This window comes from Engraulis encrasicolus, chromosome 8 (assembly GCF_034702125.1).
Source record: "Engraulis encrasicolus isolate BLACKSEA-1 chromosome 8, IST_EnEncr_1.0, whole genome shotgun sequence".
In the NCBI taxonomy this organism is placed as follows: domain Eukaryota; kingdom Metazoa; phylum Chordata; class Actinopteri; order Clupeiformes; family Engraulidae; genus Engraulis; species Engraulis encrasicolus.
Window position 1 is genome coordinate 25,151,912 of NC_085864.1, and position 26,599 is coordinate 25,178,510.

The following is a 26,599-nucleotide window of genomic DNA, read 5'->3' on the forward strand; positions in this document are numbered from 1 at the left end:
TTAGCTGTAAAAATGACTGTACTTGGACCACAGAAGAAAATATGTGTTTATTACTTAGTAAACTTCATGTAAAGATCAAATTTGGCAATAGACAGCCCATTTTCAATACACAGTATAGTTGCAGTACCTTTTTTGACAATTTCCTACACAGTGTCCCTTTAAATATAACTTTTCATGGCGGTCATTGCATCAAGGCACTTGCCACAGGACAACAATCACAATAGTATTACACAGTAGGTTCCCCAGAGGGCCCTGACCCACTAGCTTTGCTCTCCGCAGGCCCCTCTACAGACTGTGGTGTCCTCCAGGTCAGACCCAGACACACAGGACAGCCCCTCACCACATCTGTCTCATGCATGCTCTGGATATGCATCGTCTACTACAAAATAAAAAATGACATTGACTTTGTACGTCTCCACAGAGTGTATTAAAGGTATTTGTCGTCTGCAGTGTATTCGACCGAAGATTTTTTATTAAACATACCTCAGAAATATTTTGTCTTTGTAGTGTGTGGAATCTCTCTGCCTAAATGATTTGACGTAAATTGAATAAATTATATTATTATTCATTAATTTATGGTATATCTACTGTAAAGTGACACAATTCCAAAACCATAATGGTGTCAGTTCTGTATTTATTTACACACCATACATAGTCTAGTAATAATGGCATGCTTCAACGCTTTTCGAGTAGGGTTACCAGTTTAGCGTGGCACTATAAAAATATCTCTACATCCTGTATTGAATATGCAAATTCTAACATTTTGTCCTCTTTCGCTTATTTTAGAGTGAGGAATAGGTATGCTATCTACTTCCACTCTCTACAGAGCTCTGTGTAGACAGCACTTGTCCAAAGCCATGCCCAGAGCCATACCTCATCCAGGCATAAAACTGTATATTTCATGCCTGGATGAGCCTTACTACGCCCTCCAATGGACATTTATGTGAACTGAACAGTGATCATTTCACGACAACACCAAAGAACCCCTCAGAATGCAACTCCATCCAAATCCATATCCATCCACCATCCAATTTAGTACAACTTCATGGTTCTCTTAATTGTGTACAGACAGTAAATAATGTGTGGATTGAGGTTAGCTGTAACTACAAACCAATTATGAATTAGTGAGCTATGGAAAATGCATTAATTACTGACTGATTAATGACTAATGACTAATTTGGTCACTAAGGTTTTGATTTGCAACGTTCTTACACTTCAGATCGATATGTGAATTATACAGTGTATTAATTTAACTTGGTAGTAGAGTAACTTTACTGATCCCTGGGGGGGAATTAAGGTTACATCCTCTTGCTTTGTTGGCCTAATGACAGTGGGCATAATTAAGTGGGTAATGATTAGACATGGACATTCAAGGCCACAAACTCAGATGGTTTCAAAATAACTACAGATTGCCTCCTCTATGACATGTCTGCACCTGTCATGCAATTGCCATGCAAATTTAACACCCATTTTTACACCCATATGTGGTAACTCACTTGAATGCAAGATTAGATGAACGTGCCTATTGTGCAATATTGACACACAAGCCCTAGGAACCATTGAGGGAGCATTGAGATCACAGTAGGGTCCAACAATGACAGAAAATGTTGACCATAAGTATGAGCCCTTGCTTCACACTTGGTTGTATCCATATTGTGCAGGTGCCCGTGTCTGTGTGCAGTGAGAGTTGTCCCCCAGGGACCAGGAAGGCCCACTTGCACTTGCTTCACACTCGGTTGTGTGCGTGCAAAAGGTTGCACAACAAACATGTTGTAGGTTTGGGGGGTGCAGCGTTACTCTTGAAATGTAGGGTGAAGGTGCTCTTTAGTAATAGAAAGATAATGAAGACCCACAATGTAAGATCTACACTGGCTGAAACATAATGCCGTTTTTTTTTTTTTAATAATCAAATATGATTTAGCCATTACAATAAAGCTATTTTAACTTTTTTGAGGAGTGCCTTGGATACTTTATTGTTATGTTCCAACCTTACCTTAATAAACCTTGAAAAGACAGCAAAAGCAACAGCAACATTAGTAAGAAGTAAATGTGCCATTGTATCTTATTGAGGGCCAGGTGTGTTCCTCAACATCCTGATATCTGCCAGTTATTGTAAATCCATTGGGCCAGATGATATACAGTTGAGCAAATGAAATATGACTGGCCTTTCTCGATCATTTTCATTTCATCTGCATAAGGTACCTCCTTCCAGAAAATCTCCACGTGTGTACCACTGAGGATTGCATACACCCTTACAGTATAAATAAATGGTTGCCATTTTATCATCTACCCCACTTGTAATCATAGCACTGTGGAAGAAATATGTTTTGTGTTGACCATTCAAAAAACCTCAAAGCCCTTTTGATATTGGTATTTGTTTGTGTATCAGTGACCACTCAATCTCAGTGCAAACTAAGGGGAAACCCTTTTTACCCTCTTTTGCAGAAAGATGGAGACATCATCATTGGAGGAATATTTTCCTTCCACAGTAGCTGGAAGAATGAAGACAATTCCTATTCAGAGCACCCATCTCCTTTGCAGTGCACCAGGTCAGCCTGGTTGAAGTGGATCATATTACAGCGTTTTTTGTGTTCTATTGTATTGCAAAGTTGCTGTGTTGCTTTGTATTTTCTTGATATTTGTTAATACGTTTTGGTCAAATTATTCCTGTACCTATCATAATGAAACATTTCAAATTGTTTGACTGTTTTGTTATCCAGCCTTAATGTCAGGGCTGAGAGAGTGGTGCACCGTACCATTTCTTACCAACAGAAGAGTGTGATTTAAGTTTGAATTGTCTAAATGTATTACCAAAACAATGGAAAGCTCATAATCAGAAAATAATGAATTGAAATTTTCCAACGTATTCAATGTTGTATGTTTGTTATCCAGCTTGAATTTCAGAGCCCTCCAGTATGCCCAGACGGTGTTGTATGCTGTGCAGGAGATCAATAATAGCACGTCTTTGCTGCCGGGAGTGTCTCTGGGCTACAAGATATACGACTCGTGTGGCTCGGTAGCCATGGGGGTGAGGGGGGCCATGGCTCTGAGCAACGGCTACAGTGACACCGCTGCTGCTACTGCTGCCGCCGCCTCCTCCGAGGGTCCCTGTCCAGAGGCGGCCCAGGTGGTGGCCTTCATCGGGGAGACGTCGTCCTCGCCCTGCATGGCCATCGCAACCAGCATCGGGCCATTCCGCATCCCCATGGTACAGTACATAGGGTTGCAAACTGTCAATGACAACAATACGGGACACTTCATTGTAGCTGGGGGGCTGGGGATTTTCACCCAGAAAATGTTGTATTTCTTAAATGTAATTTCCTGCATTTTAACGTCCCGTGTCCCGTTTCAGTTCAATACAGAACCCGTACTTTTATTTCTGAACACTGGACGATTCCGTATTTCAAGGGATGGTTGGCAACCCTATATGTAAGGGACAAAACAATTCATTATTATGTCTAAAAGAATAAGGGCCCTGTGCAAAGCCAATGTCCAGGTACTGATGGTGCGCAGTCATAAGTAAGCCAGAGAAAAGGGAGAAATCACACTGATGGACTTAGATTTGCCACATTGTTGGACTAAAATAAACCATGCTGTACACGTAAGTGTCAGCCCACCAGTGTGTGGTGAATTGCTCTTTTTCTCTGCTTTCACATCCTTTCACACCAGGGGGTCTTGTTTGTTTCCTTCTTTCTTCCATGTTTCCTTTCTTTTTTGCATTTGTTAATCTTGTGAAGCACATTGAGTTGCACCTGTGTATGAAATGCGCTATACAAATAAACGTGCCTTGCCTTGCCTTGTTTCAGATAAGTCACTATGCCACATGTGCCTGCCTCAGTGACAAAAGCAAGTACCCGTCGTTTCTCCGAACCATCCCCAGCGACTACTACCAGAGCCGGGCCCTGGCCGAGCTGGTCAGGAACTTCGGCTGGACCTGGGTCGGCGCCATCAGAACCGACGACGACTATGGAAACAACGGGATGGCCACTTTTCAAGCAGTCGCGGAGCAAATGGGCATTTGTCTGGAGTACTCGGTGGCCTTTTTCAGAAACGACCCCCACGAAAAGATGCTGCAGTTGGTAGAGCAAGTTCGTTTGTCTACTTCACGGGTAGTGGTGGCATTTGTCTCACATCTAGATCTGGAGGTGCTTCTGGAGGTGTTTGCTGAACAAAACCTTGTAGGCTATCAGTGGGTCGGAACCGAAGGGTGGATCTCGGACTCGTACGTAGCCAGTCTGGACCGACATCACATTCTAAGCGGAGCCATAGGGCTGTCCATCCCCCAAGCACATGTTACAGGGCTGAAAGACTTCATCCTAGACATCCAGCCATTGAACTCTTCCAGCAATGCCATTTTCACGGAGCTGTGGGAGGCTCTGTTCAAGTGTAAATTCGCTCCTTTGAATAACTCTAAGGTTAAAACGTGTACCGGCCAAGAAGACTTGTCAGGAGTGGAAAACACCTTCACAGACATGTCTCTGATGGCGATCTTTAACAATGTGTACAAGGGTGTGTACGCTGTGGCTCACGCATTGCATCGGGCCCTTCGCTGCAAAGACACCTGTGCTACCAAGAGGCAGCCTGAACCTCATACGGTGGGGTGCCTGACGTGGCTGTTAATCAAAGACACTTTGAAATTATTAATTACATTTTTGCTTTTTTCGTTCTCATAAACTGATTTTTCTTACTTGTGTCCCTTATTATTAGATGTTAGAGCACCTGAAAAAGATCAAATTTAAGACGAAAGAGGGAGATGAAGTGTTCTTTGATGCTAATGGAGACCCCACTGCCAAATATGAGATCATAAACTGGCAGCCCAAGAAAGATGGGCAGCTGGGGTTTGTGACAGTAGGACTTTATGATGCCTCATTACCTGCTCAACATCGACTCAAAGTAAATGGCTCCATAGTATGGGCTAAAAATGCCACAGAGGTACTAGTCCATTTACATTCACTTGGCACATGAAAATGTATTCTCTTTATACTGTAGCGCAAATGCAATGTGCAACATATAATTGCAAGGGAACCCATCAATATTTATAATCATTTGAAATATTTATAAAACAATATTTATTCGCGAATGAGCTGGTTTCATGATCATCGTTCACATGCACATGTACACGTGTCTCTGTTCATCCATATTGTGTAGGTGCCCGTGTCTGTGTGCAGTGAGAGCTGTCCCCCAGGGACCCGGAAGGCCCAACAGAAAGGAAAGCCCATATGCTGCTATGACTGTATACCGTGTGGAGAGGGAGAGATAAGCAATGACACAGGTGCATGTTTACAAACACAAGTACATTACATTGGAGACATTTAGATCTATATTGCAATAAGTACATTCATGTAGGAGCATGAAAAATGAATAAATGAAGACAATAATTAATCTTGTGCAATACGTATTAAAAGTGAGTGACCTGAAGCCATTGTGAAAATACACAACTTATGGCAATTTATTGTAGGTACAGGGCCTACAGAGCACCACCATTTTAAATCCAGTGTATTCTTTACATCTTTTTTTAAGAAGGCCTCTGTTTAACTACCTCTTGAAAGGGCTCTTGAAAATGCTTTTATATTTAAAAGTAACACCTTTTTAGCATCCATTGTATGCTCTTGATTTAGATGTGTTTTATACTGCATTTTGACTTGGTATGTACCTAATTAAATGCTTCTCTTTTTTATTTTTAGACTCCATCACCTGCAGTCTTTGCAATCAGGAATTGTGGTCCAACAAGCAAAGGGACAAATGCCTCAGAAAGGAAACTGAATTTCTTTCCCACAAAGAGATCATGGGCATTCTTCTGACTGCCTTCTCAGTCATTGGGGCCTGGTTGACATTTTTAATCGGCCTAATATTTTTTAAGTACAAGCACACACCCCTTGTCAAAGCAAACAATTCGGAACTGAGCTTCTTGCTATTGTTTTCACTGATGTTGTGCTTCCTCTGTTCTCTTACTTTCATTGGTCGGCCCTCTGAGTGGTCCTGCATGTTGCGTCACACAGCGTTTGGGATCACCTTTGTTCTCTGCATCTCCTGTGTTCTGGGGAAAACGATAGTGGTGTTAATGGCCTTCAGAGCCACTCTTCCAGGCAGTAATGTCATGAAGTGGTTTGGGCCTCTGCAGCAGAGACTCAGCGTTCTTGGCTTCACCTTCATACAAGTTCTCATATGTGTGCTCTGGTTGACCATATCACCTCCTTTCCCTTACAAGAATATGACTCATTACAAGGAAAAGATCATTCTAGAATGTGATGTTGGATCATCAATAGGATTCTGGGCTGTATTGGGTTATATTGGACTCCTTGCTCTCTTGTGTTTCATCCTGGCTTTCCTGGCTCGCAGATTGCCCGATAACTTCAACGAGGCCAAATTCATCACATTCAGTATGCTGATATTCTGCGCAGTCTGGATTGCATTTATCCCTGCTTATGTCAGCTCTCCTGGAAAATTCACTGTAGCAGTAGAGATATTTGCAATTCTTGCATCTAGTTTTGGGGTATTGTTTTGCATTTTCCTACCAAAATGTTATATCATTTTGTATAAACCAGATAAAAACACCAAAAAGCATCTTATGGGGAAAATGCCTTCAAAAGCTCTTTGACTTATCATTTTACAGATATTTACAAATTATTGCTGTATATAATATGCATTTGTTGTTTCCATTGTTTTGCAAATTATTTAATAGTATTTGAAGTTGTAAATAATAAACATGTATATAATAAAATTCCATTTAAGTGATGTTATCCAGATGGAATAAAGAAGATGGCTTGACCCCAACACCCTGGTCTTGTTGAGATCTTTTTCTTCTTCTAATTGAAGCACAGGAACAGAAAAACGTATGGCAAAAAACACACATTATTCTGTGGCCTGTGTATCAATGCATACATTAATACTAAGAAATGTGTCTTTCCTACCTCACAAAAATAGTCACTGTACAAGAATATTAAGCAAATAAATATAAACAAATAAAGGAATAAAGAAAACGAAAAATGTATTCAGTAACTAGCAATGTCAACATTAATCCTTTTATAAATATTTTTTTAAAAATAAAATGATGCAGGCGTACAGATGCAGGTCGCAAGTCAGTTCATAATTTTACAATAATGTGCTTTCTCAAGTTGTGATAGGCCACCGCTCATCTGTTTAGAATGTGCAGGATTCAGTAGAAATATCTGTATAAAAAGAAGACAATCCGCACACTTCAGGTGTATTTTTGTGCAAAGAAGCTTTACTTGACTTGCAAGCTTTCGGTCCTTAGACCTTCATCAGGCAGGTCTAAGGACCGAAAGCTTGCAAGTCAAGTAAAGCTTCTTTGCACAAAAATAGACCTGAAGTGTGCGGATTGTCTTCTTTTGATACAATAATATGCTTTAAAAGACATTAGCAACACATAATAGTAATGTAGTTAAATATCAGCCCCTGCAGGCATTTGTGCATTTCTGCGCACGTAATGTCTGATGCGCCCTAGTGGTGGATGTGGTAGGCGTACATACGGTTGCAGGTCAGAGTGCATGTTAGCCTACTGTATATAAGTTAGGGGCCAAGCACTTTGCCTAGCAGGTAGACAGATGGAGGGTGTCATGCGGCTGCTGTTGCTGCTGCTGCTGGTAGTCCTCCAGGGTCTCCTCCTCCAGGCCCAGGAGCCTCCGTGCAGGCTCTTAGGGCAGCCATACCTGCCAGAGTATGAGAAGGATGGAGACCTTGTCATCGGGGGGATATTCTCCTTCCGCACAGGGCAAGACGGTGTAGACGAGACGTTCAACAGTATACCTGGTAAACGCAAATGCAAAAAGTAGGTATATGTAGTATGGTGGATGACGTTTGGAAAATATGTACTTTGTTTTTGTTGTTTTTGCTGTTATTGTACACATTATGTAAAGCCAATATGTATTATGCATTGTTTCATTCATAACTCTTAAAGTCATGGTTGCTGTTGTACTGTATGCCTCTAAACCACCTGTCACACAGCTGATGAAAAATGTTTCAGTTTCAATTTCAGAGAATTCAGGTTTGCCCACACTGTTATTTTTGCAATAGAAGAAATAAACAGACGGCCTGATCTGCTGCCTGGAATGACCCTGGGATACAAGATCTATGATGACTGTGGCACTATGGACATACTGAGGGCCGCTGTGAATTTGGTGAACGGTCCACAGGGCGTGGAGAAGTGTGTTATTCCAGGTGGCGTGCAGGCCATCGTTGGACACTCTGGGTCAATGCCAACTATTGGCTTTGCCAGACTGATTGGACAATTTCAGATACCAGTGGTAAGAATGTGTGCTGTGGATGAAACAGCAGCTTCAGAAAGCTATAGTCTTATGATGGCCACGTTTAAGTGATGTTTTTAATTCCGAATTAATAATTCAGAATGAAATAGTTCCGTCGAGTTTACTTTGAACTTTCATTTAATTCTGAATTGTGAACTGTTTACATGACATTTTCAAAACGAAATTAAGCTTTATTCAGAATTAAATTGAGTTCATTCTGAATTAAATCTCTCATGTTAACGAGGCCACTGTGTTTGTTTCTACCTGCGTACTAAATGAGGTGATTTCACTAATTGGATAATCTATCCAAGGGGAATAATTAAGATGTTATTATAAACTGGGTCATTAAATTGATGGGGGAATGTAATATAGTGTGACTGCTACTTAAGCCAGGATGTTCCACTCAGTCATTTTACCCATCTAATCTAATTAAAACATTTTGTTAATGTATGTATCCTGCCCTTACCACTCCCTACACCTCCATCAGTGGCTGGAGTGAGCAAACAAGACACATACAGTAACCCCACATTGCTCCAAGGACTGTAACCAACAGCCTAGCCTGTAATATCTGTAAGGCCCTTTGGACAAAAAAAATGTCCTCTAAGAATAATGTAATCATAATAATGCAATATTGTGATATTCATATGCTCATTTATATGCTAATTTTGTGTTGTATATGCTAACAGATCAGTCACTTTGCCACATGCCCGTGTCTAAGCAACAGGAAAGAGTTTCCCTCCTTCTTCAGAACCATCCCCAGTGACTACTACCAGAGCGCAGCCCTCGCCAAGCTGGTCAGGCACTTTGGCTGGACCTGGGTCGGAGCCATAAGCAATAGAAACTACTATGGTATCCATGGAATGGCTATGTTTTTGGAAGCGGCAAAAGAGCAAGGAGTGTGTACTGAGTATCATGAGACATTTGAAATAACCGGACCAGACCACGAGATTCTTCATATAGTTGACACCATACGAAACGCCACTTCCAAGGTGATAGTTACCTTCATGTCGCACAGAGAGATTAAAGTGTTGGTGTCTGAGCTGCACAGGCAGAACATCTCTGGACTGCAGTGGGTGGGCAGTGAAGCTTGGCTCACAGATGACTCCCTCACCGACAGTGAAGGGCATCATCTTTTGATTGGAGCCATTGGATTCACTGTCAGAAAACAACAGATTCCCGGTCTGGGGGAGTTTCTAAAGGACGTTCATCCTTCCAAGCACCCCAACAGCCAGTTTCTCAAAGATTTCTGGGAGTCAGTCTTTGACTGTTCTTTGAATCCACCAACAGAGAATGGTGAAAGGAGACAATGCAATGGATCGGAGAGTCTCGGAAATGTAAATAATGCATTCACTGATGTGTCTAACCTAAGGTTCAGATACAATGTCTACAAATCTGTATATGCAGTGGCACATGCTTTGCACAATGTCTTCACCTGCCAGCCTGGTCAGGGGCCCTTTGACAATGGCACCTGTGCTACACATACAGCCCCAAAACCGTGGCATGTGAGCAATACACAATACACACAATACACAATATTTTCATTTGTATCTTTGATAATACAATATACAAACGTATATATAATATAAGAATAATGGGACATAATCATTTCACATAATCATAATGTGAAATTCACCCTTTTTTCAGGTTTTGCATTACCTGCAATCTGTTAATTTCACCATGCCCGGTGGAGAGCAAGTGTATTTTGATAGCAATGGAGATTCCCCGGCAAGATATGAACTGATAAACATAAGAAATATCACAAAAGGAACCACCAACATTGAAACAATTGGTCACTATGACGGATCACTGCCTAAAGAGCAGCAGTTCCGCATGAACCCTGCAAATATTAACTGGAGCGGAGGGCGAAAAGAGGTATGAACAATACACAAGCTTATATAAATTGGTATTAGGGAGTAGGCAGAGAGTTGGATTAGCCACAACTTTTCCCATATAATGTGCTCCACCGATGTACAGTAGTTTAAGTTGTGGAGGAGTGTATAATATGATAATCAATCATCCATCATCTCACTACCAACTGTATGCACACAGACAACCAGGATGGCTTTTGTGCTGTAGCTTTGATACATATTGCTACAACATATTTTGATACATACATAATATCTTGATATGTTACTTCATAGCAGACTACATACAGTGTCCTACATATCTGGTGTCTGGTCTGACAAAGATTGAGTTACCCTCTGTGTCTGAATGTGTCACTAAGTGAAGGTGCATTTGTCTCTGTCTGTGTCAGGTGCCCGTGTCTGTGTGCAGTGAGAGCTGTCCCCCAGGGACCAGGAAGGCTGTGCAGAAAGGGAAACCCATATGCTGCTATGACTGTATACCGTGTCCTCCTGGCACGGTCAGCAACACCACAGGTGATACATACTGGTATTATAACTCACTAGATTGAGTCAAGATTATGTAAGCGTAAAAAGTACAAAATGTAATGTAGTCAGTAATGAAACATAAAATAATATAGTCATGTTATACTGTAATCTACAAAAATGAATTTAACTTTTAATTTAAGTCTAAATGTTGGCCCCACCATGACCTAACGGTAGAGAACTAGCTCACAACACCGTTGACCCTGATTAGATGGCCCGGGTCATTTTGCCAATCCTTCCCCATCTCTCACTCCGCACTTGTTTCCTGTCCCTCTGTCACTATCCTGTCTCAAATAAAGCACAAAAGCACCCCCCCCCTTCAAAAAAAACATCTAAATGTCATGTAATTTTCCCCTACCTCTTTAGTCAAGTCAAGTCAAGTAGGTTTTATTGTCAATTTCTTTAAATGCACTGGTCATACAAAGAATTTGAAATTACATTTCTTGCTTTCCCATACAGACATAGACTAATCTAGGTAAGGACATAGACAGTATAGACATAGACAGTACTTATACATGGACTTAAGACAGTATGGAAATGTGGAAATAGCAAATGTAAACGTGGTTGACTTTATTTCCCTCCCACAGATGCTGCTGAGTGTATGCAGTGCACTGCAGAGTATTGGTCTAACAGGAGAGGAGATGTATGTGTCCCAAAGCTAATTGAGTATCTGTCCTACCATGAGATTATGGGCATAGTGCTGGCCTGGTTCGCAGCATTTGGAGTGCTTCTCACACTTATGGTCGCAGCAGTCTTCTACAGTCATAAAGACACACCTATCGTCAGAGCTAACAACTCAGAGCTGAGCTTCCTACTGCTCTTCTCCCTGACTCTCTGCTTCCTCTGTTCTCTTACTTTCATTGGTCGGCCCTCTGAGTGGTCCTGCATGTTGCGTCACACAGCGTTTGGGATCACCTTTGTTCTCTGCATCTCCTGTGTTCTGGGGAAAACGATAGTGGTGTTAATGGCCTTCAGAGCCACTCTTCCAGGCAGTAATGTCATGAAGTGGTTTGGGCCTCTGCAACAGAGACTCAGCGTTCTTGGCTTCACTCTCATACAAGTCCTCATATGTGTGCTATGGTTGACTATATCACCCCCTTTCCCTTACAAGAATATGATTCTATACCAGGACAAGATTATTTTAGAATGCAACTTGGGTTCAGCTATAGGTTTTTGGGCAGTGCTGGGTTATATCGGACTGCTTGCTCTCCTGTGTTTCATACTGGCTTTCCTAGGTCGCAAGCTACCAGATAACTTCAACGAGGCCAAATTCATCACATTCAGCATGCTGATATTCTGTGCAGTCTGGATCACTTTTATTCCAGCTTACGTCAGCTCTCCTGGAAAATTTACCGTCGCTGTTGAAATATTTGCCATTCTAGCCTCAAGTGCAGGTTTACTGTTTTGTATTTTCTTACCAAAGTGCTACATTATCTTAGTGAGGCCTAACCTGAACACAAAAAAACATGTAATGGGAAAGTCATCCACTGATATTCATTATTAAGAAGAGGCAACAAATTATGAGAAATATCAATCAATAAATAAATCATAAAATCAAAGCAGTTTGTTTGATTCACTCTTGAAGATTCAGTTGAATGAGTACAGTTCAGTAGACTAATGTGTTAAATAATATTCACTACACTACACTACTATGACATTACACAATGCCTTTGGTAATGCATTATGACTTGATCCTTCCCATTCTGGTAACAGCCAGTTTATAACAGGGGCTGTGTCTTAACGGGTAATTCAAAAGAATGAGCATTATGAAACATAGCCAGGCTGGCATCAGCTAGTGCCTCCTCTCAGTTTCATGTCACTACAGCATCTAGGCCAGGTACCACAGCTAGAGAAAACCAGACCGATGGAAGTGAAAGTTCAGTCAATTTCGTTTACCTTAATGGTCCATTGTTTACACAACAATGGTGGTTCAGGCCAGCTTGTGTAGCCTTTCACGATAGTTTCAATAGTTCCCTGAAGTGTGTGTAGAAGTGTGGCAAAGGCAGACACACGCTAAAGGTCGAAATAAGAAAATCTTTGGTAAAGGTAAATGTAATTCATCTACTTGCTTAAAGGGACACTGTGCAGGAAATGGACAAAAAAGGTACTGCAACTATGCTGCTTTTTGAAATTCGGCTGCCTATTGCCAAATTTGATCTTTACATGAAAGTTTACTAAGTATTAAACACATATTTTATAGTATGGTCCAAGTACAGTAATTTTTGCAGCTAAAAATGGCTATTTTTGGAAGTTCAAAATGGCGGACCATGGAGAAGATCCCCCTTTTCATGTGTGAAAATTGCATTTTTTCCAGTAATAATGAATACTTAGAATTTGATACTGGTGGTAAGTATTCATGAAAAAGGTAACATTAGTGAATGGGCAGCATGAATTCTGGAAATAAACAACTAAACATCTCACACAGTGTCCCTTTAATTGTTGCTCGTAGTTGTTCTATTAAGTCTCTAGCAAACAGAAAGCCATTTCAGAGATCTATTTGAATCTACGTGATTCACGTCACCAACCGCTTGTCACAACTCTGAATTCCATGGCTCTGAAAAAAACTTTTCCCAGAGAGATGACGCTTAGGGATGAGATACCATATGGTAGGATGTACAGTATGTTATGATAAAACATGAGCATTCAGGATTAAGTTGGATTAATGGAGTCCAGCCCAAGCCACATGCTGGTAGGCCAGGACTGAGGTCGACCAGCACTGTCATGTTAATCAGGGCATGCTAGCATCTTTTGGATTTGGTCATTTAAAAATGCCTCTATAGGGTCATTTCACGTGAAATCAGACACTTTGGGACACGACCGACCCGGATTTCAATCATACTTGGTGTGCCTTTTTAGTAGCAAGGTAGCACCCCAGAACTGAACTCATGTGATGAGTGATGTATGCCGAGCATTGGAGAGGTGAAACTGAACTTCCTGCATCCTCATGGACCATCTCCATCCTTCACATATTCCAATAGACATGCTGAGTTCCATTATCTCTGAAATGAATAAAGAATAAAGTGTTGTTCATGACATTGCAGGCTATGTTAAGACAAGGAACTGGCCATTTTAAAATACAAGTTTTTTTTAGATATTCAATGTTTCATTTTTCAATTAATCATAATTCATATTCTGAGGGTTGTTGTACTCCAAGCTGATTGTGTTATTTGTAGAGCCAGAAAAGAGCTTTCAAACAACACCACAGACAGCTTTTTGCGACTAACACTGACTGATATAACCAAGGCTGAATGTACACATGGTGTAACTTCAATCTGCTCACAACATTACCGTGCCGCGGCAGCGCACCGTGATCATTACACCCTGTGGCCATTCGGAATGCGGGGGGCAGTATAGCACTGCTTTTGCAGAGCAGCGTCTGCCTGTGTTTGTTTGTCTGTCTGTGCTTCCGTGCTTGTCCATCCCCCAGTTATAGTAGTAGTAGAAATACAGTCAGCAAATTGCATGTTTTATTTAGCATTGGGCATTTGATAGGGCATTTGATAATAACACAAGTGTGAGCCCTAAACAAGACCACCATGTGAATTTAAACTCGACTTTTTTCTGTCTTGCATTCACCGTCTCCCAATCCATCCCTAACTTATTTCGGCACTATTCAAGCCAGGAACGGGTATCCTCAGGATACAGAGTTTGCATACCTACAATTTGAACCGGTAAAGACAATTAAAACCGAGTCAATCAGACAGGAACACCATTGTAATTAAGTGTGTCCCGTAACGCCAGCATGAGAGAGATCGAATTTTAAATTTGGCGACGACATTCTGTCTTCAAAACTGGCATCGGCCGCTTCCAATTTAGGACCATAGGCCTATTCAACCGTTTCCACAACCTCACTGATCACAGTTGCTTCATCTCTAATGCCAGGGCTAAGAACAACGAAAATAGCAAAACAGAGTAGGCTAATAAACCGTAATGGAGAGACTGAGGAGACATGAAATCAAGCGGCGGAGTTCGGACCATTTTGAGTGGACCGATGTCGCTTGCTTTGTGTAGCCCTATCAAGCAAGCCTGTCTGTCTCATTTGTGCGATGAGCACAAAAACACAAATTGAACCACTCGTATAGTGTGAGTCAAACAGACATGAACAACATTATAGCCTAATGAAGTAGTGCCCCGTCATGTCAGCATGAGAGAGGTGATTTTACATTTGGCGACGACATTCTGTCTTTAAAACTGGCGCATGCCGCTTCCCCTATTGCAGGCTATTACCTGATCTACACTGTCGTTACCACAAAAAAAGGTAGCACAACTTAATACTATTACTAGCCTATATATCTGGTAAATAGTAGGTTGAAGACGGGGGTATTATTGGTGCACTGGTTTTTTTGCTGTTTTTTCTGCTTCAGTGTAGCTCATTGTACGTTGATCCCTCCCTCAGTTTTAGTAGGCTACAAGTGGAAAGAGTCAGCCAATTGCGCGTTGCACGTAACATTGGGCATTTGATAATAACACAAGCGTGATCCCTAAACAAGACCGCCAGTCGAAGGTGTTTTGTTTTTATTATTCTGTCCTGCATTCACCGTCTCAATTCCGCTCCTAACTTATAAGTGATGACTGTTAATTATTTCTGCACTAGCTGTATAGTGTCCTACCCTCACATGTGAACTTTTCCTAGTCTGTTTCTCCCTTAATATTAGTGTCAGATTAAAACCAATGCAGTTCTGGGCTGCTACCTTGCTACTAAAAAGGCACACCAAGTATGATTGAAATCCGTGTCGGTCGGGTCCCAAAGTGTCTAATTTCACGTGAAATGACCCTATAGGCCCTGCCGTGGCCTGGCGGCCCGGGTTCGATTCTGGCCCAGGCCATTTGCAGATCCTCCCCCGTCTCTCTCTCCTATACTCACTTCCTATCACCTCTCATACTGTCCTGTCGAAATAAGGGCAAAAATGCCCCTAACAAGTCTGTCAGGCAGACAAAGATGTGTCCGTCTATGCAGAGGGGCCCTGGGAGCTCTAGGCCAAAAACTCAACTCTGCCGCCTTGTGGACACAGGATGGAATTACGATTTAAAGAATGCGTTTCAGACAGGCCGACAGACCCACAGTTTAAGGATGCTGATTCCCAAACACCACGTAAAAGAGTTAATAAATATTAGTAAATATTGAAACAGTTTTTAACAGTTTGAGGGGCAGAGGAAATGTTATAGCCTTTTAAATACAGCACATGCAACAGAGGCCATCCTGTGCGCTCTTCGCCAGGTAACCTAGTTCAACGTAATTGAGTTGAGAAAATATCGGTTATGAATCTTAAATCAACAAAACTCAACAACAACAAAAAGTCATAATAGAAATAACAGCCGAAAGAACATATGTCACTTATCACTTTTATGTGTGGCAAAGCCCATCTTACAACATTCTAGTTAACCCTTACACGTATAGGCAGCAATATTCCCTGTGGAAGACACCAACGAGTACAGCGTGAATGCCCAGTACAATATATAAAGTCGGATCAGAGGGGCGGTTGTCTCAGTGTGAGGGCATAATAAGATGGTGCTATTGTACTCATGGTTCCCGATCATGCTGGCATATGCTGCCAAGCCCGTCTGCAAGCTCTGGAGGGAGCATGACCCTCCGCAGCTCAGCATGGATGGAGACGTGATCATCGGAGGGATCTTCTCTTTCCACAACAGCTGGACAGAAAGCAAGCCCTCCTTTACCATAGGCCCAGAGCGCCCACAGTGCAAAAGGTAAAGTATATCAGGGCTAGGCATCTGACCTTTACACAGTCTGTGTCATAATCACTACGTTTACATGATGTTTTTCATTCCGAATTAATAATTCATAATTGAATAGTCCCAGCGAGTTTACCTTGATTTTTCCTTTAATTCTGAATTAAGAGGCGTTTACATGACATTTTCAAAGCAGAATTAAGCTTTATTCAGAATTAAAAGGGGTTAATTCGGAATTAAATGTCTCATGTAAACGTTGCCATTGAAGCAGCATTTTTTCCTAAATGTACTTTTCGCAACTATGCCTTGAGGTATGTTTTTATTTTGAGTTATGTATTGATTGTATTGTATTTATGTAATATTTGTACTAAAGAAAAAACAGATATTGATAATGTGTGTGTTTTGTTACAGTTTAAGCCTCAGAGAATTCCAGAATGCTCAAACTATGGTGTTTGCCATCGAAGAAATCAACAACAGCACCACTCTCCTTCCCGATGTGCGACTGGGATATAGAATCTATGACTCATGTGGTTCTGTGGAATTGGCAGTAAGAGCCGCCTTATCCTTGATCAATGGCCAAGAAGAAAACACTACATCCAACACCTCGTGCACTCATCCAGACACTGTTCAGGCCATCATAGCAGAGACCTCGTCTACTCCTACAATTGCCATATCTGCTGCAGTGGGCCCCTTATACATGCCTGTGGTACGATTGTGTAACACTAACATTACAGCCGAATTCACCATGATTGATGCTGTAGTTTTTCAGATAGTAAATCTGATAATGGCAGTCTATTCTATGTACTGTATAGTACCTGTACCTATTGTTTAAGAAAGTAACCCCTGTTTTAGAACTATGATGGTGTTTCTAATACTTCTATTCTATAGACAGACAGGCAGACATTGTCTGTAAAACACACTATGCTGTTATGATGCAACAATGTTGTGCTGAACGACTGTGTGGAACACTTATGTATGTATTCATGTCTTTTTCTGGCTCAGATCAGTCACTTTGCCACTTGTGCATGCCTCAGTGACAAAACGAAGCATCCGTCTTTTTTTAGAACAATACCTAGTGACTTCTACCAAAGCAGGGCACTGGCCCAATTAGTCAAGCACTTTGGCTGGACCTGGGTTGGAGCTCTATGCAGTGACAACGACTACGGCAACAATGGAATGATCACTTTCATACAAGCGGCCAGCGAAGAGGGAGTTTGTATTGAGTTTTCAGAACCATTCTTCAGGACAAACCCCAGAGCAGACATACTGAGAATTGTGGACATTATTAAAAAAGCCACATCGAAAGTTATTGTGGCGTTTGTCTCGTATTCTGACATGGAGGTGTTATTGAAGGAACTCGCCCACGAAAACATTACTGGTCTGCAGTGGATCGGTAGTGAATCCTGGATTTCCGACAAGAATATTGCCACAGGTCAATGGCACAATATTTTACAAGGGTCTATGGGTTTTGCCATTCCGAAAGCTACAATAAAGGGCTTGCGAGAGTTTCTCGTTAATCTTGACCAGTCCACAGACGTGCCTCTTTATCAGGAGTTGTTAGAGACCGTGTTTGGATGTCAGCTGAAAAGAGACAGCAACTCAGACCAAGTTGAGTGCAGTGGTACTGAACGCCTGATTGATGTCGACAACCAATACTCAGATGTATCTGATCTGCAAATTGCAAACAATGTCTATAAAGCTGTGTATGCTGTTGCTCACGTTTTGGATGACATGGGCACCTGCTCAGGAGCAGATAGTGGACTCAACTGTATGAAATCCACAGATGAACTCAGGCCATGGCAGGTAAACTATTTTCACTATACCAGTACCGTACTAAATCACAAGCATTTCAACCCCTTTGCTAAGGCCCTATGTTATAACCTCACTGTCACCAAAATTGTAATGGTTATGTCTTAATCTGTTACTTAAGGCTCTCGGTCATGTCATCACAATTTGTTATGATGCAGTTGAGTATTTTCAGCAAATAGTCATTAGGCTGCCGGCCACCCCATCTGCACTAAGAGGCTACCCTACCTCTTCACACAATGACAAAAATATTGTGGTTGTGCTGTTTGTTGTTTTTTTTTTTTTAATTAAAGGTTCTTGAAAACATCAGGAGTGTGCGTTTCTCTATCCAAAGTGGAGAGAATATATACTTTGATGACAATGGAGACCCCGCAGCAAGGTATGACCTACTCAACTGGCAGCATGGTTCCGACGGTGAAATCATTTTTGTGAAAGTGGGTTTCTACGATGCCTCGAAAGATGACCCTCTCCAGCTCCCTGAGACAAATAGTGGCATAGTGTGGACCCAAAACCAACAGGAGGTGAGATTCATAAGCGGTTCTACTGTAGAAGTGGGGCCAGGATGGGCCACAGTCTCTGTAGAATTGCTCCTGGCCCCCTGTTGCAGCCCCTGTACTAAACAACCAATGCCAAATATAATTTTTTACTGAAATATCTAAAAATAAAATACAATTTTAAAATACATATAAAATACAATGTTCTTTTCATTAAATGTGCCCCCCTAAAAACACATTGAGCCAACCTCGGCCCCCCTGGCAATTTTGGTCTAGAACCGCCACAACATTTCACCCACTAGTAATGGCAGCAGAATGCAGAGGCCAAATGATAAGTAAGACTCTCACTTGTGACACAGGTCCCCGTGTCTGTGTGCAGTGAGAGCTGTCCCCCAGGGACCAGGAAAGCTGTGCAGAAAGGGAGGCCCATATGCTGCTATGACTGTATACCGTGTGGAGAGGGAGAAATCAGCAACGAGACAGGTGAAGTAGGCTACTGCATTATTAATGTATCTAGCTCATGGATGGGCAACTGGAGGCCCAGGGGCCACATGCGGCCCGCCTCCTCACTCTGTGCGCTCCTAGATAAAACACAATTGGTTGTGATAGACCGACAGTGAAATGGATTGACTAATTTATAATATTCATGTATTTCACTGTAGGTCTATTGAGAACACTCTTATTCCTTCCAAACCATATCCACAGTCAGTGAGCAACCAACTGCACCTAAAACTCTGCGAGTTGCAGTCAGATGTGTGGTCATATGACCCGGTGGCGGCGATGAAAAAAATGCAGCCCTCCTTATCATCAAAGTTGCCTATGTCTGATCTAGCAGCACTGATCCACCTAAAGATCCAGATCCATCTAAGTGCTGTATCACATTTCAAATCTAATATAAAAGACTACAATATTTGGACGTGACAATTGCACTGTTGATTTCTTTACAGATTCAGTCACCTGCTTCCGATGCTCACTTGACCTTTGGCCAAACACACAGCGAGATGAGTGTGTCTTCAAGTCCACAGAATATCTGTCTTTTGGGGAGGTCATGGGAAGAGTTCTTGTGGCCTTTTCCTTACTGGGCGTGTCAATGACATTGTGCACAGCTGTAGTTTTTGTAATACACAAAGAAACACCAATTGTTAAAGCAAACAATTCAGAGCTGAGCTTTCTGCTGCTGTTCTCATTAAAACTGTGTTTCCTCTGTTCTCTTACTTTCATTGGTCGGCCCTCTGAGTGGTCCTGCATGTTGCGTCACACAGCGTTTGGGATCACCTTTGTTCTCTGCATCTCCTGTGTTTTGGGGAAAACGATAGTGGTGTTAATGGCCTTCAGAGCCACTCTTCCAGGCAGTAATGTCATGAAGTGGTTTGGGCCTCTGCAACAGAGACTCAGCGTTCTTGGCTTCACTCTCATACAAGTCCTCATATGTGTGCTCTGGTTGACTATATCACCCCCTTTCCCATATAAGAATATGCACCACTACAAAGATAAAATCATTCTAGAATGTGATGTGGGTTCACCAATAGGATTTTGGGCCATATTGGGCTATATCGGACTACTTGCTCTGTTGTGTTTCGTCCTAGCTTTTCTGGCTCGTAAACTACCAGATAATTTCAACGAGGCCAAATTCATCACATTCAGTATGCTGATATTCTGTGCAGTCTGGATTGCATTCATACCAGCTTATGTCAGCTCTCCTGGAAAGTTCACAGTGGCAGTAGAGATATTTGCCATACTGGCCTCTAGTTTCGGCTTACTTGTCTGTATTTTCCTCCCAAAGTGTTATATCATACTGTTTAAACCGGAACAAAACACTAAAAAATACATGATGAAGAAAACGGCCAGTAAAGCTCTCTAGAAATAAAATCCACTTACAAATCAGGAAAAGAGAAAATTAAAAGAGTTTTGATATATAGAAAACTCCACCTTGTACTGTATGTATTTAAATAAACACAATTTACTGAATGAAGCCAGTTGTCATTTATCATCACATCTTTTGTATACACAAGAAACGGCTTGAATTATACTGACAAACGTGCGGGAATCTTTAGGGTAACAGTAAAATTAATCCTCAAGAGAGACAGATTTTCCAAAGAAATAGCAGTACTACCCAACAGATACACACGGATGTGATACAGTATATAAGGCTGCTGTCGATAGGCCCACTGTTCACAATGCTACTCCTGCTGGGGCTGCTGGTCCTGGCCCTGGCCCCCCCACTCTCAGGAGCAGAGTCTGTCTGCAGGCTACTAGGGGAGGCACTGGCCCCAGAGTTAGAGGCAGAAGGAGACCTGATCATTGGTGGTATCTTCACATTTCGCACCGGTTATAAGGGGCAGATACCGACCTTTGAAAGCTTGCCAAATCAGCCTGAATGCAGAAAGTGAGTGTTTTACAATCTCTCTAAAATGTAGTTCTAGTTGCTTTATCGGCATTGTAGCCTAATTACTGTACCAATGTATAATTTGTGCTGTAAACTTCTGTAATTTGTATTTTTGAAATGTGGTATTTCTGTTCACTTTATTATTAATGCACATCAATACTATCTTTTCTAGCCTTAATTACAGGGAATTTAAATTTGCGCACACTGTCATATTTGCTGTTGAAGAGATCAATAGAAATCCCAGCATCCTCCCACGGCACAGAGTAGGCTACAGGATCTACAACGCCTGTGGATACTCCAACATAATGAGGTCTGCCATGGCACTGGCGAGTGGTGTGGAAAAGGTTATTGATGGGAGGAATTGCTCACACTCGGTCAAAGCTGAAGCGATCATAGGGCACTCAGCATCGGCTCCGACTATGGGGTTCGCACGAATATTAGGACGCTTTCAAGTTCCTGTGGTAATACTCTTTAGCTGCATACATTCTAAAGGACAGAATATTTACTGTTTAAATTTACATTTCATTGTCAATTTGCATTACAAATACTGTATATATGTAAAACAAAACACTGTCAATTAATTATAATGGACCTGTCTTAAGATGTGTGCTGATTGGAATCAACAGTTTTGTCAGTTGTTAGGATGTGGAAACAAACAGATGTCATCTTTTTATCATCTAAAGCCAGATAACAAAACCTCAGTCAACTCAATTAATATCATTGTTTAAACTGGATACATGACAGCAAATATGCTTGTGTTAATTGTTTGTTTATAGAGGTAATAAGCAAGTATAACATGACATGACATGACAGCAAATGAGCATGTTTTAATTCGTTGTGGGAGTAATATGCAAATGTAACTTTTTTTACATGTTGTGCATTATACAGATCAGTCATTTTGCCACATGCCCGTGTCTAAGCAACAGGAAAGAGTATCCCTCGTTCTTCAGGACCATCCCCAGTGACTACTACCAGAGCAGAGCCCTGGCCAAGCTGGTCAAGCACTTTGGCTGGACCTGGGTCGGAGCCATAAGCAATGCTAACGATTACGGCCTAAACGGCATGGCTGGTTTTGTGAGGGCAGCAAAGGACGAAGGGGTGTGCATCGACTATCAAGTGGCTTTCGAGAGCACCGATCCGGGACATTCAGTTCGTAAAATAGGGGACATCATCAGAAACGCCACGTCCAAGGTGATCGTGACCTTCATGTCACACAGAGAGATTAAAGTGTTGGTGTCTGAGCTGCACAGGCAGAACATCTCTGGACTGCAGTGGGTGGGCAGTGAAGCTTGGCTCACAGATGACTCCCTCACAGACAGTGACGGGCATCAGCTTTTGATTGGAGCCATTGGATTCACTGTCAGAAAACAACAGATTCCCGGTCTTGGACCATTTCTACAGGACCTACATCCTTCCAAGCACCCCAACAGCCAGTTTCTCAAAGATTTCTGGGAGTCAGTCTTTGACTGTTCTTTGAATCTACCAACAGGGAATGATGAAAGAAGACAATGCAACGGATCGGAGAATCTCAGATATGTCAATAATGCCTTCACTGATGTGTCTGAACTAAGGTTCAGCTACAATGTTTACAAAGCTGTATATGCAGTGGCACATGCTTTGCACAATATCTTCACCTGTCAGCCTGGCGAAGGGTCTGTTGCTAACAACACCTGTGCAACACCCACAGACACAAAACCATGGCAGGTTAAGATGGCTTTTTTTTTTTTTTTAACAATTCCCCATAATATGCAACATTTTCTTTCCTATGAAATATTACACCCAAGTGGCCTACGCATATACTCTGCATACTGACATGTTTCCCTCTTGTGGTTTATAATTTACAGGTTTTACAATACCTGCAACAAGTAAACTTCACCACAAAACAGGGTGATAACGTGTATTTCGATAGCTATGGTGATTCTCCAGCCGGCTATGAGCTTATAAATATACAAAGAATTCACAAAGGGACTATGGAAGCAGCGGTAGTCGGCCAGTACAACACATTTGCAACTACAGGACAACAGCTTCAACTACGAAATGTCAGCATTGTCTGGAGAGGAGGCCTTTCAACAGTATGAATCTTAGTTGTTGTTTTTTTGCGCTATGGAGTATGCACAGTAATCATAATTGTTGATGGCCAAAGTAAAAGTATAAGCAAAAAAACAAATAGTTTTCAGTATAATTGATATAGTGATGTACCTGATTAGGATTTTTTCTGTAACAACAATGTCTAGCCAACTCATTAGATACATTGGAATAGCTGATGCAACTGTTGTGCAATACCATGTGTTATTTTTGTACTTACACCGCAAATGTACTTCTTCTTTCACTTAAGCCACCTCTAAATGATATGCAGAAAAGAATAAACCTGGATTATTGTTGCAGGTGCCCGTGTCTGTGTGCAGTGAGAGCTGTCCCCCAGGGACCAGGAAGGCCCAACAGAAAGGAAAGCCCATATGCTGCTATGACTGTATACCGTGTGGAGAGGGAGAAATAAGTAACACTTCAGGTAAAACATCTCTCTTTTATGTAGTCATGCTGATGCTCAATCAAAAAAGAAGATTCTACACACTGTTCTGACCAATTGATGTTGTGAGCCAAGGCTGGATTGGGGGAGAGATGCCATTTTTTGACATGAGTGAGACTTTCAAAAGATTTCCTGGTCAAAGTCATACCCTACTAAACACTTGATATAATAACAACAAACAAGACAACCCAGCATCCAAAAGCCAATGTATAGGATGTCTTTCAATCTGTAAGAAGTGAGTAAAGACTTCCCTCTATTGTGACTGTATTTAAGCTAACCTCTGATACACTAAATTAGTATGTAAACCCTGCTCTCCCAAACTTAAAAACACACCAACCCTGCCTTGCCTGTATACTATATGCCATTTTGCATGTATCGTGCACTGTTGATAACACTTCATCTTTTTCTTTCATCTAAATGCAGATGCAACTGAGTGTCTGAAGTGTCCGCCAGCATACTGGTCCAACAAGCAGCGTGATCAGTGTCTCTTAAAGACCATCGAATTTCTATCCTACACAGAACTCATGGGAATTATTTTAACATTCTTTTCCTTGTTGGGTGCATCTTTGACCATAATTATTGCTGGGATTTTCTACCATTATAAGCATACGCCCATAGTGAGAGCGAACAACTCAGAACTGAGCTTCCTGCTGCTCTTCTCCCTGACTCTCTGCTTCCTCTGTTCTCTTACTTTCATTGGTCGGCCCTCTGAGTGGTCCTGCATGTTGCGTCACACAGCGTTTGGGATCACCTTTGTTCTCTGCATCTCCTGTGTTCTGGGGAAAACGATAGTGGTGCTAATGGCCTTCAGAGCCACTCTTCCAGGCAGTAATGTCATGAAGTGGTTTGGGCCTCTGCAGCAGAGACTCAGCGTTCTTGGCTTCACTCTCATACAAGTCCTCATATGTGTGCTCTGGTTGACCATATCACCCCCATTCCCATATCAGAATATGAGTTGGTACCAACACAAGATAATCCTAGAATGTCATTTGGGTTCAGCTATAGGATTCTGGGCCGTGTTGGGCTATATTGGATTCCTTGCTCTTTTGTGTTTCATATTGGCTTTTTTGGCTCGCAAATTACCTGATAACTTCAATGAGGCGAAATTCATCACATTCAGTATGCTGATATTCTGTGCAGTCTGGATCACTTTCATACCAGCTTATGTCAGCTCTCCTGGTAAATTTACTGTAGCCGTGGAGATATTTGCTATTTTAGCATCTAGCTTTGGATTATTATTTTGCATATTTGTTCCCAAATGCTTTGTTATTATTTTTAGGCCATATGAAAACACCAGGAAACATATCATGCAAAAGGATCACCATTAGATGTGGACTTTTGATTGTCAGCCAGTTGTGATGTATGTTTTTGCTCCAACAGTAATAAGTCAACATGATGCACAGCTTTTGCATCAAGATGTTTTTTTTATCTGCCTCTTGTTGTCAAGCTTTACAGTGCTTCAAAGTCTTAACTAATAACTATTCATGTAACACAAACTTTCCACATTAAGGTACAACACTGATAACAATAAAACACAATAAAACAACCAAATGTGCCATATTAACAGCAGTGTCTTGCATGTATCTATACTGTACGGTGTATCAATAGTAACACTGTTAAAACTCACAAGCTGAACCACTGCCTGTTAAACATCCACAGCATTGCCATCTAGTGGAAAGAAACAAACACTGCACAGAAGCAACACCTCGGTGGAAGGCAAGAGAATAACAACAGTAATTACAAAGATACCGTACCTATAAGCTTACTAGACAACAAAATATGTAGATTAAATACTCCATGGATTATTATATCACATATAACTTTTCATGTGGCGCAGTAGACGTATGTGTATCTGCTATATACCATAATGGACTCAAATCACCAACACACATGTCCTGTTTGATCCGCTGGCCTCAAGTAGCCTTGGCCTTGTGCTGCCACTGACATACAGAATAATACCTACTAACAGGCCCAATAAATGGTAGCAGGCTGTGCGAAAGGAAACGAATGGGTCCCCATTACATTGTATGTATTGGGTACAGTAGGAGGCCCTTTCCGATGACTTTCTCCTGGGCCCAGCGAAAGCTGTCAGCGGCCCAATAAATGGGTGCACCAAATGCAGAGATAATTTTTAGCTTGCATAAAACCGGACACCAAACTGGCATCTTGGGTGGACCTAGATACTGGACTACCAATGTGAAGTGGAACACTTTGATTGCATGTTGAGCCACAAAGAATTGATAATGGCCTACTGATCATATCACCTAAGTTGACCCCTCAAGCTGCTTTGCACTGTTCAATATACTGTACAGAAAGTCAGGCGGTAAGCTATTGTAAGCGTAATGCAAAAACGCAGTCAACTTAAAAAAAAAACCCTCAATGCCAGTCTATTCACACAGTACACAACACAGTCATAACAAAATCTGTCTGGCAAACATTGTCACTTACCTGACATTTACAGGTACATAAAGCAGCATTCAGTGTTAGCATTCACTTCTCTCCAGATATTGAACCATGTACGTGTATTCTGTCCATTCCTTGTGAAACCTAGGAGTAAAGGTCCACAATTGATACAGGCAGCACTTGGACTAAATAAAAATCTGAAAGTGCATCACTTACTAACCTCTTTATATACCATGTTAATGATGGCTCACAATCTATTGAAAACTATGAAACTAATATTGATGGAGTCACATCATTATAGGTTGACTAATGTCATATCCCATATTGCAAGACACACTGACAATCTGCCCATAAACAGACACACACAACCTGACCTGACACAAACCCAAACCCAAACCGCAGTAACATTTTGTTAGATGCACAATAGTTTACTACGAGGTCCAAAACATGCAGCCAATCAATTCAAATACTAGCAAATAGGGAAGCCGTGGGGGGTGGGGGTGGGGGGGGGGGGGGGGGGGGGGGGATTACAAAGGGGTCACTTGTCCGGGGCCCAGGGACACAGGAGGGCCCAAATTGGATCCTCATTATATTGTATGTATTGGGTTTGGGGCCCCTTTATGTGTCTTTGTCCCTGGCATCAG

At 41.7% G+C, this 26,599-nt stretch overlaps 4 protein-coding genes across 4 annotated transcripts; all 4 read left to right on the forward strand.

The window, feature by feature from the left end:
• Window positions 1-1,619: 1,619 nt before the first annotated feature.
• Window positions 1,620-6,598, forward strand: LOC134453812 (extracellular calcium-sensing receptor). Its single transcript, XM_063204560.1, has 7 exons — window positions 1,620-1,680; window positions 2,390-2,549; window positions 2,893-3,208; window positions 3,807-4,595; window positions 4,708-4,932; window positions 5,149-5,272; window positions 5,685-6,598. The coding sequence occupies exons 1-7, from the start codon at window positions 1,620-1,622 to the stop codon at window positions 6,596-6,598; spliced, it is 2,589 nt and encodes an 862-aa protein (XP_063060630.1).
• A 979-nt stretch (window positions 6,599-7,577) lies between these two features.
• LOC134453813 (extracellular calcium-sensing receptor-like) lies at window positions 7,578-12,155 on the forward strand. Its single transcript, XM_063204561.1, has 6 exons — window positions 7,578-7,789; window positions 7,985-8,264; window positions 8,951-9,766; window positions 9,909-10,136; window positions 10,519-10,642; window positions 11,239-12,155. Exons 1-6 carry the CDS (start codon window positions 7,578-7,580, stop codon window positions 12,153-12,155), a joined length of 2,577 nt encoding a protein of 858 aa, XP_063060631.1.
• Window positions 12,156-16,247: 4,092 nt separating this feature from the next.
• On the forward strand, window positions 16,248-20,500 carry LOC134454352 (extracellular calcium-sensing receptor-like). Its single transcript, XM_063205307.1, has 6 exons — window positions 16,248-16,357; window positions 16,751-17,045; window positions 17,342-18,142; window positions 18,439-18,666; window positions 18,999-19,122; window positions 19,587-20,500. Exons 1-6 carry the CDS (start codon window positions 16,254-16,256, stop codon window positions 20,498-20,500), a joined length of 2,466 nt encoding a protein of 821 aa, XP_063061377.1. The 5' UTR covers window positions 16,248-16,253.
• A 316-nt stretch (window positions 20,501-20,816) lies between these two features.
• LOC134453814 (extracellular calcium-sensing receptor-like) lies at window positions 20,817-24,880 on the forward strand. The gene is made up of 6 exons (XM_063204562.1): window positions 20,817-21,025; window positions 21,198-21,486; window positions 21,914-22,729; window positions 22,870-23,064; window positions 23,411-23,534; window positions 23,976-24,880. Exons 1-6 carry the CDS (start codon window positions 20,817-20,819, stop codon window positions 24,878-24,880), a joined length of 2,538 nt encoding a protein of 845 aa, XP_063060632.1.
• Window positions 24,881-26,599: the final 1,719 nt, after the last annotated feature.